Source organism: Erinaceus europaeus, chromosome X (genome assembly GCF_950295315.1).
Source record: "Erinaceus europaeus chromosome X, mEriEur2.1, whole genome shotgun sequence".
In the NCBI taxonomy this organism is placed as follows: Eukaryota; Metazoa; Chordata; class Mammalia; order Eulipotyphla; family Erinaceidae; genus Erinaceus; species Erinaceus europaeus.
The window spans coordinates 24,187,313-24,201,919 of NC_080185.1; the positions used below are offsets into that span (position 1 = coordinate 24,187,313).

Sequence of the window (14,607 nt, forward strand, 5' to 3'; positions counted from 1 at the left end):
AGGGGAGGGAACACAGAGGAAGACCAGACCATCAGTCCGGCAGAAGTGATGCCAGGGATAGAAGGAATTTTAAAGGTGGACTTAAAAAACACCATGCAAATAAATCTCCAATTATAAAGCTTAATAACTCAGTCAAGTGGCCCATCTTTTCCACCAAAAGATTGCACATTTTTACTCTATAGAAATCATTAGCTGGGGCAGAGCAGTGGTGAGCTCCATAAACTGCACATTACCATGCGCAAGGACTCGGGTGTAGCCCCTGCTCCCCACCTGCAGGGGAGGACGCTGTGTGAGCAGCAAAGCAATTTTTCTCTCCCTTTCGATTCCCCTCCCCTCCCAATTTCTCTCTGTCCTATCAAAAAGGAAAAGTGGCCGCCGAGCAGTGGATTCATAGTTCTGGCATAGTCATCCATGCACAACTAGGCTGCTCCAAGGTTGAGGGGGAAAAAAAAGTCATTAGCTGATTTATCATTGATGTAGTATTTGGACCTCATGCTAGCAGGTGCGTGTCTCTACCACTTAATCTGTAACTCTAGCTACTGTACCACCTCCTAGGTTGTGTTATGAGGGTTGTCATTTTATGTTTTGTTTTTTCATCGCCAGGGCTTCGCTGCGCCCAACTTTTTCAGATAGAAAAATAAGACGGGGGGGGGGCATTCCACAGCACTGAGGTTTCCTCCAATCCTGTGGGTGTCAGGCTCAAACCTGGGTTGCACACGTGGCAAGGCAAAGCAGTGAGCTATTGATATTTTGCTGTCCCTATGCGGAGGGTGTTGCTCTTTCAAGGGGGCTAGAGGAAAAGAATTCAATAGGTCAAAGGGTTTCTGGTTAGCTTTGGTGCAGACTTTTGGGAGGAAGCCTGTGGTCATCAAACTCCCAGAAGTTCTTTGGGAACAAAACAAGCCTTTGAGCAGGCTGCCAGTGCCTGGCTTAGTTACCAGGATGATGCCAGAAAGTTCCAATTTAGTCCATTTTCCAGGTCTGGACAAATACAACCCAGATCAGCCTCTAGAATGACTTAGTTCGTCTCTATTCAGTTGCCTCCTCTGATCTTGATGAGTAAAAAAGAAACAGGAGGTGGGGAGGGATAGATAATACCTTCACCCACACCCTCTCCTGATTTATAATTGATGTATTTGGAGATAAAATACACACACACACACACACACACACACACACACAAAACCTGAACATATTTTCTCTAAAAGTACAGGAAGGGGTCTTGTGGTGCATTAATATTTTTATTTCTAGAAACAGAGAAACTGAGAGGAAGGGGGAGGTAGAGAGGGAGAAAAGGAAATACAGCACTGCTTCAGCACTTTGATGCCTCCAAGTGTGTCACCACCCAGGCCCCTGCAACACAGTTCTGGTGTCACCGGAGTTTTACGTCCATACAGGTATTTACACATGGATTTTTAATCTTTGAGGTTTCAGAACATTAGAACTGAATAGAATCTGGATGATATAGTTATGCCCTCCTTTTGTGGAGGAAGACCTTGAGAGCTCAGTTAACTAGCTAATTAATGACAAAGCAGATACTAGAACCTAAAGTGTTTGGGGATTTCCCTCTAGTGAAGATACCTAGACCCAAGTATCCCACCCTCAGTCCACAATTTGGTTCATTGGACCTAAATATACTATGCAAACAGAGCTCCATTTATAAGCTTAGTAATTGAATCAACTGGTCCATCTTTTCCACTAAGACTCTCCACTCAGAGAACCCTTAAGAGGGTTGGGTTCCTGTGTAGATCAAGGTGGTTCAGTTTACCTCGATGATATCCAACACTTCTCATCCTAGTTCCCATCAGCTGGTGACACAAACTGGGCAGGACATTGATAACATGGTAGAATTTTGCAAGAACTGTGCAAGCAACGCCCCTTGCTGGTCAACACAAGGAAATGCAAAAGCCTTTGTTGACAAAACAAGGTTTCCCACAAAGGGCAGAAATCATCTAAGTCCAACTTTTGGTCTTGGGAACCATGAGTGGGGTCAAGGGAGAAGGAAGGCACAGGGAAAAAACATGGGTATGGTATCTGCACTCTGGGGGGTTGCGTGGGGTGGGGTGGGGGCGGGTAGTCCGTAATTAAGGTTCGATCTCAAAGAAATACATTCCTAGTATTTCACTGGGGCTGAAATAGACTTACAGACACATTGTGTTTATATGCATAAACAAGATTTTTATTGTTTACATCAAGACCACGGGTGGTGAAATATACATGTGCCAAGGACATACTATTCACAAGGTTGACAAAATGGTTGTTGATTTGTATTCAGAAATGATTTGGTGAATCACTGCACGTATTTGCATGGAAATTACACAAAGAGATTCCAGCAGTTTTTCCATTTCCATTTGGGCTCTTGCAATAATTTCATTATAAGGCAGAAGTTAACATCTTTACAGATATTGTCATTCACCAAAAATGAAAATGATGTCCTGTTACTAACACATATTTATGAGAATGATGTCTCGTTACACACATATTAAAGAGAACATTTTTTTTTTAAAGCAACAGAAAACACTGATTTGGCTCAATGATTTGCCTAAGGAAAGGCTTTTTTTTTTTTTTTACAAGCTTTAAAAAAAATCCGCTAGAAAGCTGTCCAGGGCAGTTGCTGGTGGGGTATTAGAAAAGTGTTTCCGAAGTAACTCCAGAGCCCTGTTATTCCTTGCTTGCAGCGTCTTCTCAATTTTGAGTTCGCTCTTGATGGCATCAAGTTCTCCATAAATCCTTTCTATCTCTAATTCATAATACATTTTCATTTCTTCTTTTATGAGTGCTCTTCCAACTTCATTTTGATGTCTCAGCTTCTTAATAGTTTCCTTTAAATCTCTGTTCTCTATTCTCAGACGGTTGATCAGTTCTTTGGCCTGATGGAGCTCTCCAGTTAAATTTTTGACATTTGCGGTTTTTTCTGATAGGTCATTCTTTAATGCTTGAATCTCCCAATCCCTCTTCTTGTTTTCGGTGGATGTTTCATGGGGATTTAGGAGTTTTACAGAGAACTCCTTTTTGGAATTTAAAAGCTCCTTTTCTGCCATTTCAAATTCTTCTTCTATTTTTTTGCACTTCAAGTTAAGTTCTTCCAGTTCTACATTCAAAAGATTCAAGCGAATTTTTGGAGAATCCCCTTTGGTGAATCTCTTCCTTATGTTGCGTGATACAACTGGTGACATGTTGCGTGATACAACTGGTGACATGTTGCGTGATACAACTGGTGACATGTTGCGTGATACAACCGGTGACTCTTTTGTATTCCAAGTAGAATGTTTTTCTGTGACAATAAAGCTCCTTTTGGCTGTAACATCTAAATTAGATGACTCACAGTGGGCAAAGCTTGCCTCAGGTTCACGCACTTTAATGTTGATCTTTGCTCTTACAGTTGGTTCTTTTTTGTCCTTTGCTTGGGAACTAAATTCCTTTTTCCTCAATTTACTTTCTTCTTGAAACTTTCGACTAGACAAATTACAGTTCCCTTCCATTCTCTTGGCTTTATCTAAAGTCACTTGTTCAGATGATCCAGAGGGAGAATCTTTATGTAGACTCTCATGTACACTTATAAGAGAAGTAAATAGATTGTCTTTCCAGTATCTTCTGGCAGGATTCATTTTGTCAAGTACCTCGTCCACTTCCTGAAAAACAAAATTTAGGCATCTTATGGAAAGAATGGAAGTGCTGGCTCCTGGGTGCAAATATTTGAGGACCTCAATTCTTCCATTTATAAATTGGAAGGCAACATCAGCTAAGATCTACAGATGCGCCAGCTTTAAAACTCTTTGATTCTATGAGATATAGCAAATAAATTCACACTTGGGTTATGCTAAGAACAAATAATTCTATGAGAAAGCAGTACATATGGAAAAGCAATGTTTCAAAAGTAAGTGTGATTCCAAATCAATAGGTTCATAATCATAATAGGTTAATACTACTGCATCTAATGATATTTTCTAATTCTTTTGGGACTGATTATTAGTTCTTTGAAGTGACTAAAGCACCAGGGCTTAATGCAATGTGAGTTGCTTTTGGTAATGTTTGCCATGCAGACTTCCTTATGACTAACTCCATCACTACCTAATACCATTCTGTCTTGACCTGTAAATTCCTGCTATTCCAGTCTTAGGCTTTGCTTTTTGGCAGTGCTGCCAAGTGTACAGAATTCTATCCATTTTGACAGCAGTTTCATGATAAGAAGTGAATGTTAACAAAAGAACACATTAATACAACTAAATATGTTTTTTCTCAAGATACTGACTCTGAGGATACGCTTTAGGTTAAAAACTAGGATTAAAAAAACAACCAATTTTCTAGGTTTATAAAAGAAAAAGTAAGAGGTTCTCTGGCTTCAAATGGAATCTTCCTAGTCAAAGTCATCTTTGATATACAGCTGTCCTGCAGCACAAATATTTGCTCAGTATTATTTCTGAGAGAAGAGAGAAAGAAGGACACAGACAATACAGTCCTTTCTGACTCATTCAACTAGTCCTCAGCCAGAAGTATCTACAAGCTTGGAGAGAGCACAGTGGGAATTCACAGTGAGAGGTTCCCAGTTTGATTCCCGGCACTGCCAACAGGCAGGGCTGAGTGTGCTACTTTGAGAAAAAAAAAAAATCACAGGAGTCAAGAGGTAGCGCAGCAGGTTAAGCACAGGTGGCGAAAGCAAGGACCGGCATAAGGATCCCGGTTCGAGCCCCTGGCTCCCGACCTGCAGAGGAGTGGCTTCACAAGCGGTGAAGCAGGTCTGCAGGTGTCTATCTTTCTCTCCTCTATGTCTTCCCCACTTCTCTCCATTTCTCTCTGTCCTATCCAACAACAATGATATCAATAATAATTACAACAATAAAACAAGGACAACAAAGGGAATAAATAAATATTTTTTAAAAAATCACATCTCAGGGAAGCCTCTCCTAGTCTTGGTTTCTTTCCTTCCTAGAAATCTGAGTACAATTTGGATGTATTACAGTAATCATGAATGAGGGTGCTAATTGCCAGTCACTTTTAGCACTTGACTTAAAAAAAAAAAAAAGACAACTTGTAAAAAAAAAAAAAAACCAATGTTTCTAATCAGGTAACCAAGAGATTATGATGCCTACCTAATTTGAGATGAAAGGCATTCGTGAGATTGATCAGGAAGGTGATTTGTAGAGGTTCAAGTAAGATGAAGTCACTTTATTCCTGAAAAGAATAATGACAAATATAAGACATCTGGATATAAGTAAAGGTTCAAATAGAAAACACATTTTTTCCACTAATAATTTTACTTCCTGAAAAAGTGTCTTATTTCTAACTTTCCATTAAATCTCCAGCAAACAACACACACACTCAACTCACTCACTCAGTTCCACTGCCTTTCTTTCTCAAGTCTCTGTATAATTTTGTTATATAGCCAATGCTTTTTCAGTGGACTGGGGTGAGTTCACTAACTTTGTAACTTGGGCTCAGGGCAGAGGTAGATAGCATAATGGTTATGCAAAGAGACTCTGATGCCTGAGGGTCCAAAGTCCCAGGTTCAATCCCCTGTACCACCATAAGCCACAGCTGAATAGTGCTCTGGTTAAAAAATAAAAATAAAAATAAATTAATTTAATTTAAGAAAGGAAGAAAAGGAAAAAAAAAAGGACACTCAAGAGAAGTGACTTGACCAATGCCATATAGCATGTAGCAAAAATAAAAGATATAAAAAAACTGAGACCAATTCTCTCAGGTCAGTACTTGTTCCGAAGTTCCTCTATTCTTCTGGTAGTTTTCACTCTACTACTTGAAAGACAACAAACCACTATTTTCAGAGCCTAGGTATTTTTTTATATATATAAACAGCTACAAAAGTAGAGTAGAAAAATGAAGGGGTGGAGGGTAAGGAGAATTGCATGCCACTTATCAAAGGACAGAAAGAGAATGGTCTGAAAAGCCTTTTGGAATTTCCCTTCCATGGCTTACACAGGGCAGGGTCAAGGGGTCGCTTAGCTGCTTTCTTCCTTTCTTTCCTTTTTGCTTTCTTCCTTTTTTTTTTTTTTCTTTCATTGGCAAGATATCCTTTAAGGGCTTGCTCCCAAATCTAGTCACAGAATAAGGCAAAGCCCACGATGGAGTTAAAAGCTGTCAGTCTCCTTTTCTCTCTGTAAATTGAACTTTTTTTTTTTTTTTTTTAATGCAGAACAAATATGGCATGAGGATTCTCTGGCAAGGACAAGGAATCTGCGTTGGAAAATGGCATTCTTCTTCCCTGGCATGACAGTAGTTTTGTTCTCAATAAACTCAATTAGGTAATTCATTACAGCACAAGGCAAATCAAAGCAGAAGCCGTTGTTGTTTTTTAATATGAGAGCAAGATTTATAAAGGGAGAGGAAGATAAAATCAACACAAGAAAAAGTACAGGTAAAAGTTGTTAAATATTAGAAGCCAGCACTGAACGTCAGTGGGTCAACTGTGAACATTTACTAGTATTAAGTGCCTACCCAACACTATATTAGATTCTGATGGAATGAAGGACAAAGATAGATCTAAGGGAAATCAAAAGCATAATAAAATATATAAGTCAAAACACTAGAAACCAAATAATCAATCACGTGACAAAAATAGCCCAAGTGGCCCTTTAAGAGAGTGATTTCCCAGAACTCTTTGGCACTGCCCTGTTAAAGCATGACTTAATTACAAATGGTTACTTATTAATTATGGTTAATTAATAATGGTCAATAATGAATTAATCATGAAGAGTCTAAGCTTGTTGTCCCCCTGAAAATATTGCAATGTTCCTCTAGCAACTAACTTCTTTTTGTAGTGGCAGAGTAGCAGGGCATTTTGGTAGACTAAGAAAGGGCTCTCTGGGGGCCAGGTGGTGGCACACCTAGTTAAGTACATACATTACAGTGTGCAAGGACCCAAGTTCGAGCCCCTGGTCTCAACCTGCAGGGGGAAAGCTTTCATCAGTGGTAAAGCAGGGCTGCAGGTCTCTCTCTCTCTCTCTCTCTCTCTCTCTCTCCTATCACCCCCTTCCCTATTTCCGGCTGTCTCTAAACAATAAATAAATAGTGATAATTTTTTTTTTTAAAAAAAGGGCTCCCTGGACTTACGGAAGTGGTTTATGTTCCTTAAAAGAATTTGGGAACCATTAATAAGTGATAAGTAGAATGCGAATTTACTCGAATATGATGCAACCTAACTGTTGTGAGCTAAACACAAAGTGTTCCCCTATAGTGCATCTTTAGGCAAATCGTTCTAAAAGAACCTCAGGTGAATGTATGTGTCCCTGAGTAACTCTAAAAAACGGCACACCACTGTTTAGTGCAAGAGAAATGCACAAAAGCACATCAACTAGATTTTCAAGGTAAGGAGCCCTGAGGAACATACCTCCAAGTGCATAAGAGGTTAATATGTGGAACCTATTTGTTTTCTAAAGCACTCATATCTTATATCCCATGTTTTTACAACAATTTAATGGTATAGAAATCTGATTTCTAGGGAGTCGGCAGGGCAGTAGTGCTGCGGGTTAAGCACACGTGGCACAAAGCACAAGAACCCATTCGAGCCCCCAGCTCTCCACCTGCAGGGGAGTCGCTTCACAAGTGGTGGAGCAGGTCTGCAGGTGTCTATCTTTCTCTCCCCATCTCTGTCTTCTTTCCCCTCCTCTCCATTTCTCTCTGTCCTACCTAACAACGACGACATCAATAATAACTAAAAAAAAAGGGGGGGCAACAAAAAGGGAAAATAAATAATAAAATTAAAAAAAAGAAATCAGAGATCCTGGGAGTCTGGAAGTAACACAGCGGGTTAAGCACACATGACGCAAAGCACAAGGACTGGCTTAAGGATCTCAGTTCAAGCCCTGGGCTCCCCACCTGCAAGGGCGGGGTCCCTTCACAGGCAGTGAAGCAGGTCTGCAGGTGTCTATCTTTCTCTCCCCCTCTGTCTTCCCCTCCTCTCTCCATTTCTCTCTGTCCTATCCAACAATGACAACAATAATAACAGCTACAACAATAAAACAACAAGGACAACAAAAAGGAATAAATAAATATTTTTTAAAAGAAATCAGAGATCTTTCATCTGCTTCCATTTCCCATTTACATTTGGAATTGGATTTCAAATTTCCAGGACTATGTCTTTTGCCTGAATCTAGACCTACATGAGAAATGCCCCTTGTTTCCCATATCCCAGGGACTGGAAAATAGGTCCGGCAAACCTGGAGAGGCTCATTCCACAACTCGGAAGGCTATCTCTAACCTGTGATGGGCAACCTTCTCTTGCTATCCAGAGTCCCTCAGTTACCCTCAAGTAGAGGTGTGACATTTAGTCTCAGCTCAGAGGTAAGACAAAGGGCTCTTCTTAGCTCAGGGAACTGTTCTCCATTACTCTTAGATTGCTTCAGTTCTCTCAACCCTCTCAAAAAACATTAGACCAAAATGGGGGAGGGGGGTTTGCTATGAAGAAAGTCACTAATCTTGCTTCTTTGTTCAACTGTCCAATCTGTCCTCACTTAAAAAAAAAGCTCTTAACTTTCCTTTTCTTTTCTCACCATTCCCAGACTCAAACACTGCCACAATTATCTCCTCTCCTTATCCAGAAAGATTGTGACCTGTCCCTTCTAGGGGAGCTTCCCCCAGACATCGCTATATTTATTGAGAATAACTGAGTCACATAAAGCTACAAAAACAAAAATGAAGATTCAGATAAACTGTATGAGGTAGACGTGGGTGAGTGGTGAGTCTTGCAAAACTGTGGAGAGAAAAAAAAGAACATTCCAAACAAAACAAAACTGTGGACTATACTCCCACACTGTAGAACCAGATACAAACTTTCCTGAGTCTGAGTGCAAGCAGGTATAAAATGGGGACTATACCTACCTTACAAGTAGTTAAGAGAAATGACCACAAAATGAAAATAGAATGTTTAGTTTTTTGTTTATTTGTGTTAGATTTCCCTTACCCATCTTTATACCAAAAAAACAAGCAGCTAAGCAAAAAGCTCCAAAGGTCCTTCTTCTGAAGTTAGCAGCCAGTCTCCAGACCAGACAAAAAGTGACTGGGGAGGGGTGGGATAGACAGCATAATGGTTATGCAAAGAGACTTCATATCTGAGGCTTCAAAGTCCCCGGTTCAATCCCTTGCACCACCATAAACTAGAGCTGAGCAGTGCTCTGGTAATAATAATAATAATAATAATAATAAGAAGAAGAAGAAGAAGAAGAAGTTAAAAAGTGACTTGACTTGGGTGGGGTGGGGGGAATGTAGGCACTATTAAAATAAGAAGAGGGGAACCCAAACTTAAATGTTATCAATGGAATCTTCCTGTCCAGGAAAAAATAAAAATTAGATTGAAATCTTGTCATTTGAAGATACCCCTAAACTTCCAGAAGTAGAAAGTTTTCCTGTAACTGAAAGTATTGACACTTTTTAGCACCAGTCAGTATGCCAAGAGCTTCCCAAATGGCCTAGTTATTTTTCAGGGCCAGCAATAACTTTAGTGAAATGACAAGTGAAAGCATTAGTTTGAAGATGAGCAAGGATGACTCTGCACTGGAGTGTTTCCTGCGCTTTTCCATCCATACCTTCATTTTGACCAGCAAGCTTCATACTCTTCAGGCATCTTGCCTATCCCTAGCTGGTACCTAACATTAGGTTTGACCTTGAAGGAGAACAGGAAATGCCACCTCCCAAATACCTCTTTGATACCAGGATTCATTGAAGTTGATTATTTGTAAGAAACAACAGACAGGAGAGGCTTTAGAAAACTGTGAGAAGGGAGTCCGGCCTTAGCGCAGCAGGTTAAGTGCACATGGCGCAAAGCACAAGGACAGCAAAAGGATAGGGTTCGAGCCCCGGGCTCGGGGCTCCCCTCCTGCAGGGGAGTCACTTCACAGGCGGTGAAGCAAGTCTGCAGGTCTTTCTCTCCCCCCTCTGTCTTCCCCTTTTCTCTTCATTTCTCTCTGTCCTATCCAACAATGACATCAACAATAAGAACTACAACAATAAAACAATAAGGGCAATAAATGGAAATAAATATAAATTTTTTGAAAAAAAGAAAACTGAGAAATGGCTACCTTTTGGCAAGAGACAGTGACATTTAAGAAGGGACTGGAAAATGATGGAAATTCAACCTGTAGGAGTTTTCATCAAAGGAGAAGTCAATGATTGACATCTGTCTAACAACCCTATTTTAATGTACAGGACTAAAATCAAAACCTTCCCAAAGTCTTCTTTTGTCTTGAGCTGAGGTTGGTATTAAAGATGATGGCTTCCGCTAGCCATGGAAGTCATATAGGAGGGTGTCAGGCAAGAACCTAGGAGGGTCGAGGGAAACCATTTTTTCCCACCATTCCAAATCAAATTTCTGTTGAGGCAATGGGACTCAGTATTCTTCCTGAAAAGTATGTACTACTTTAGTTCTGAGTCTCTGCAAAATACTTACAATTTCTCTTCCAGTTTAAGTTTGGGGGGCTGGCACTTGAGGGAAAGGACTTTTACCTTTTTCTCAAAGTTTTATTTGGCTTAGGTCAGCTGTGCAGGGTGATCACCTTTTGTGTCGTTTTGATACTGCGCCGACAATGGAGCTTTATGATGTAGTAAGCAAGGCTGACCCTATATATAGCTAACGTTCTGGGACTACCACACCCAGCACAAGACACGTCAGCCCAGGCAGACCTACGGTACTTACCCTTTGTGACGTCTACGTCCAAGGTCTGACGTCTTGACTGTCCTTTTACAATTCGAACTGAAAAATAAAATGCCCCCAACAGCACCGCAGTATAAATAGAGAGAACAGTTAACTAGAATGCTCGCCCTTCCCCACCTCCCCAAGCCCTGTTTTTCTATTAGAGTTACAGCTTTAAAGCATGCCTTTGGGTCGATTTGAAATGTGACACCAGACAAGTTTTTTCTTTTCACAAATCAACCCACTTTCCCCAGTATTACCTCAACTCAGTTTTCCTTCCCTAGTGAAGGAAACCTCAGAGGAGATCGGAATCGCAGGGAAACCTTACTCAGCTTCGCATCTCCTCCCAGTGGTACTTTTTGAAGGAAGGGAACCTCCCCCACCCCCACCTCTCCCCTGGCCCCCGACCCCCACAGCGTGCTAGCAAGGAGCTGGCGCCTAGTCTGTACCCCCCATAGCTGGGAGGACAATTCCTTTGTAAAAGAAAAAAAAAATCAGGAAACAGAGAAGCAAGCCGGACCTTCCCTGAGTCCACTCTACGGGCCAAACTGTCTATTGTCTCGTAGAGAGAGCGAAATAAAGTGCCGCTGGAAAACGGGGTCCCACAAACGGGGATCACTCGCACTTGTCACTAGTGTGAGATTGTACGCTCTGGAAGGAACCCCGAAGCCTCGCACTTTATCCGTATGGGAGTCATACCAGCTATGGAGCGGTACCGGGGCTCCCCTACTTTAGGGGTCCAAGCGGAACTCTTACCCTCTCGCAGACTCCCAGCAGGGAGAAGGGTAGATCGGATCGGGGCCCCGTCCGCAGGTGGCACCTCCCATTGGCCCAGTCCTCCCAATCCGCTGGCCGGCGCAGGGAGACCCCTCTACTCCTCTCACACACACACACCCTCTCCTAATCCCCTTCCCTCCCTGGCTCCCTGGCTCCCGCCAGCCAACAGGAAAAAGCAGAAACTCGCAGTGGTGCTTGGGAGTGGGGGGTCCCAGGTGAACCGAGGAGTACCCTGTCCCGGGTCATCCCGCCATGGACCCCGGCGACTGGAGGGGCGAGCCCCAGGGAGCCCGGGCTTTCACGGAGGATCGCAAACCTGTAGGAGTTGGGGGAGCTCGGGCAGGCGCTGTCCGCTCCTCTCCGAAGCCGGGCACCGGCAGCCAGTGGCCACCCCTGGCAGGACAGTGACTACCGCCACCCAGCCTGGCTGGACAGGGGTTGAGCCACTGCAGTGCAGCGCCAGCGCGGGCCGCGCCGTTACCTAGCAACCCGCCGACCGCTTGGATTTAAAGGGGCCGCTGCGCCTGCCCGCCAGCCGCGAGGCTGGGTTGGGGGGGGAGGAGGGTTGCCGCTGTAGCCCGCGGCTCCTATCCCGCCGGGGCACAGAATGTGCCCGGCGGGGAGGGCGCCGCGGCGGCGAGCGCTGGCTAAAGACCGCTAACCCCAAGCTCAAGACCGCGGCAGAGCTCCGCCGGGGTGGGCGAGTGGCGAGCAACTGAGAGGCGCCCCACCCAGCGTGGGCTTATTACCAAGGGTCCCGGTGACTCACAAAGGGCCCCCTCTGACGCGGCGATTGTTGGGGGGCGGGGCGGGTAGGAGGGTGTGGCTACTCCGTAGGCCTGCTGCTAGGTAACCTGCTGGGGAGGAGGCGAGGCTCTGCAAAGTCTCTGGCCTTCAAAGTCCCTCAGAGTAGTGGAATCGCACCAGGCACCCCAACTACACCCCTTCCTCACAGCACAGTGGTCTGGCTAGAATTTCTGCCTCTGACCAAGGTGCTGAGGGTCCGCATCAGAAACACACTATACCCATGCCACTGTCCGCAGGAGACAACCGGTTTGGGTCTCTTTTGGAACTATTTGAAGTTTATAATTCAGTGAACTCGTGTTAAATCATCAGGGGAAGGGACAGGTTCTACATGGCTGGTAGTATAAAAGGACATACATTCATTCTTCCCCAAACTGTTGCTTTGAACTGGCAGGAACTGATCTGGGAACAAGTGCATGTTCTTCATAACTCTATATTCCACTCATGGGACTTTGGTGAATCACCAAGCAGTGCACCGGGCTTTACTGAACCAAAGCTGTGCACTAAAGTTCCTTCCATCCCCAAACTGGTGATCAGCACTAACTACACACTCAGACTATAGTCTTATTATCTGTCTTTCAATATCTCATGTATTTACTGGATACAAAGAGAACGACAGGGAAGTGGGAGGTAGAAAGGGAGAGGGAAAGAGAGGAGACACCTGCAGTACTGCTTCACTGCACCTGTAGCTTCCCCGCTTCATGTAGGGACCAGAGGCTTGAACCCTGAGCCTTGTAAGATGTATGCTCAACCTGATTCTCCATTGGCGGGCCCCTATAGTTTCTTTTCAGCCCCAAAGCTGGCCCTGGCCAAGGTTACAGAGCCTGAAATCCGCTGGAACTGGGGTGTTCAAGATAATGCTGGCCATGGATTAAGAAAGCTGGAGTATTACACCGAAGTAAAAGACTGTGGGGCGGGGGGGGGGGGGGGTTCTGGTCCTGCAAGACAGAGGAGGACCTAGTGGGCTTTGAATTGTTATGTGGAAAACTGAAATGTTACACATGTACAAACTATTGTATTTTATTTTACTGTCTACTGTAAACCATTAATTCCCCAATAAAGAAATTAAAAAAAGAAAAGAAAGTTGGTGTTTTCTGGGAGGCGCAGGGGTGAAAGAGAGCATTGTCACTGGCATCACGAATGAAAGGAGTTCTAAGCACATTGAAACTGTGACACTCTAACTGATCAAGACCTAGCTGAGGGAGTGACTTAGAAACAATACCAGGATACAATGCAAGATTTCAACATCTCTTGGGAACAGGATCTAACAGGTATTTGAAAGCTGGCAAGGTCTACTTTTTCCTCCTCAGAGAACCAAGGTCAACAAGATTTGGAGGCAGGAAGATGTCTGATGGCTGAATGGCTCTGTGGGTTTGCTCAGGGACCCAGCAGAATTATGGAGTTCTGGCAACACTTCTTTCCTTGAATTAACTTGCTGAAACTACCTTGTGTTTGTTGATTTCAGTTCCAATCATGTCACGAGATTTCCTTTTTTTTTTTTTTTTTTTTTTGGTTTGGTTTTTGCTTGACATCAGATCTCTTATTAATGTGATGGAATCATTTTCATTACTCTTTGCCTCTGTTTCCTCATGTGTACAATGAGGGTCATAGTTGCACCTGACTCCTAGAAGTACAGGGTAGATTAAGTGAGTGCATGTTTTTAACATTTGCTTATTTATTGTCTTCCCCCCCCATATAAAGAGACACAGAGAAGCAGAGAGAGAGTGAGAGAAATCGAAGTACCAAAGCTTCCTTCAATGCAGTGGGTGACAGCCTCGAACCTGGGTGAACCTGGGTCACACACATGGCGAAGAAGCACATTATTCAAGTGAGTACTTCACTGACCCTCTTATTCTAAAAGAGAAACCAGGGTCTTGTTTGGCTATGGCAATGCTAGGGGTTGAGTATATGCCCTTAGGTATGAAAATCCTGAGCTCTAACTGAAAGTTTTTTTTTAAGATATATATTTTTAAAAATATTTTTTAAATATTTCTTTATTCCATTTTTTGTTGCCCTTATTTTTTTATTCTTGTAGTTATTGTTATTAATGTTGTCTTTGTTGGATAGGACAGAGAGAAATGGAGAGAGATAGGGAAGACAGAGAGGGGGAGAGAAAGATAGACACCTGCAGACCTGCCTCACTACCTGTGAGGCGATCCCTTTGCAGGTGGAGTGCTTGGGGCTCGAACCAGGATCCTTAGGCCAGGCCTTGCATTTTGTGCCATGTGCGCTTAACCCGCTGTGCTACCGCCCGATTCCCTCTAAGATATATTTTATGGAGCTGGGCAGTGGTACACCTGGTAGCACATATACAATACAGAGTGCAAGGGCTCAGGTTCAAGTCCCTAGTCCCCACCTGCAGGAAGAAAAACTTTACAAGCAGT

The 14,607-nt window shown here is 43.2% G+C and overlaps 1 protein-coding gene across 1 annotated transcript; it reads right to left on the reverse strand.

The window, feature by feature from the left end:
* Positions 1-2,163: 2,163 nt before the first annotated feature.
* On the reverse strand, positions 2,164-12,100 carry CCDC160 (coiled-coil domain containing 160). The gene is made up of 5 exons (XM_016185512.2): positions 11,736-12,100; positions 10,646-10,702; positions 5,091-5,172; positions 3,223-3,632; positions 2,164-3,147 (listed from the first exon to the last, which is right to left on the reverse strand). The coding sequence occupies exons 4-5, from the start codon at positions 3,606-3,608 to the stop codon at positions 2,577-2,579; spliced, it is 957 nt and encodes a 318-aa protein (XP_016040998.1). The 5' UTR covers positions 3,609-3,632; positions 5,091-5,172; positions 10,646-10,702; positions 11,736-12,100; the 3' UTR covers positions 2,164-2,576.
* Between the last annotated feature and the right edge of the window lie 2,507 nt (positions 12,101-14,607).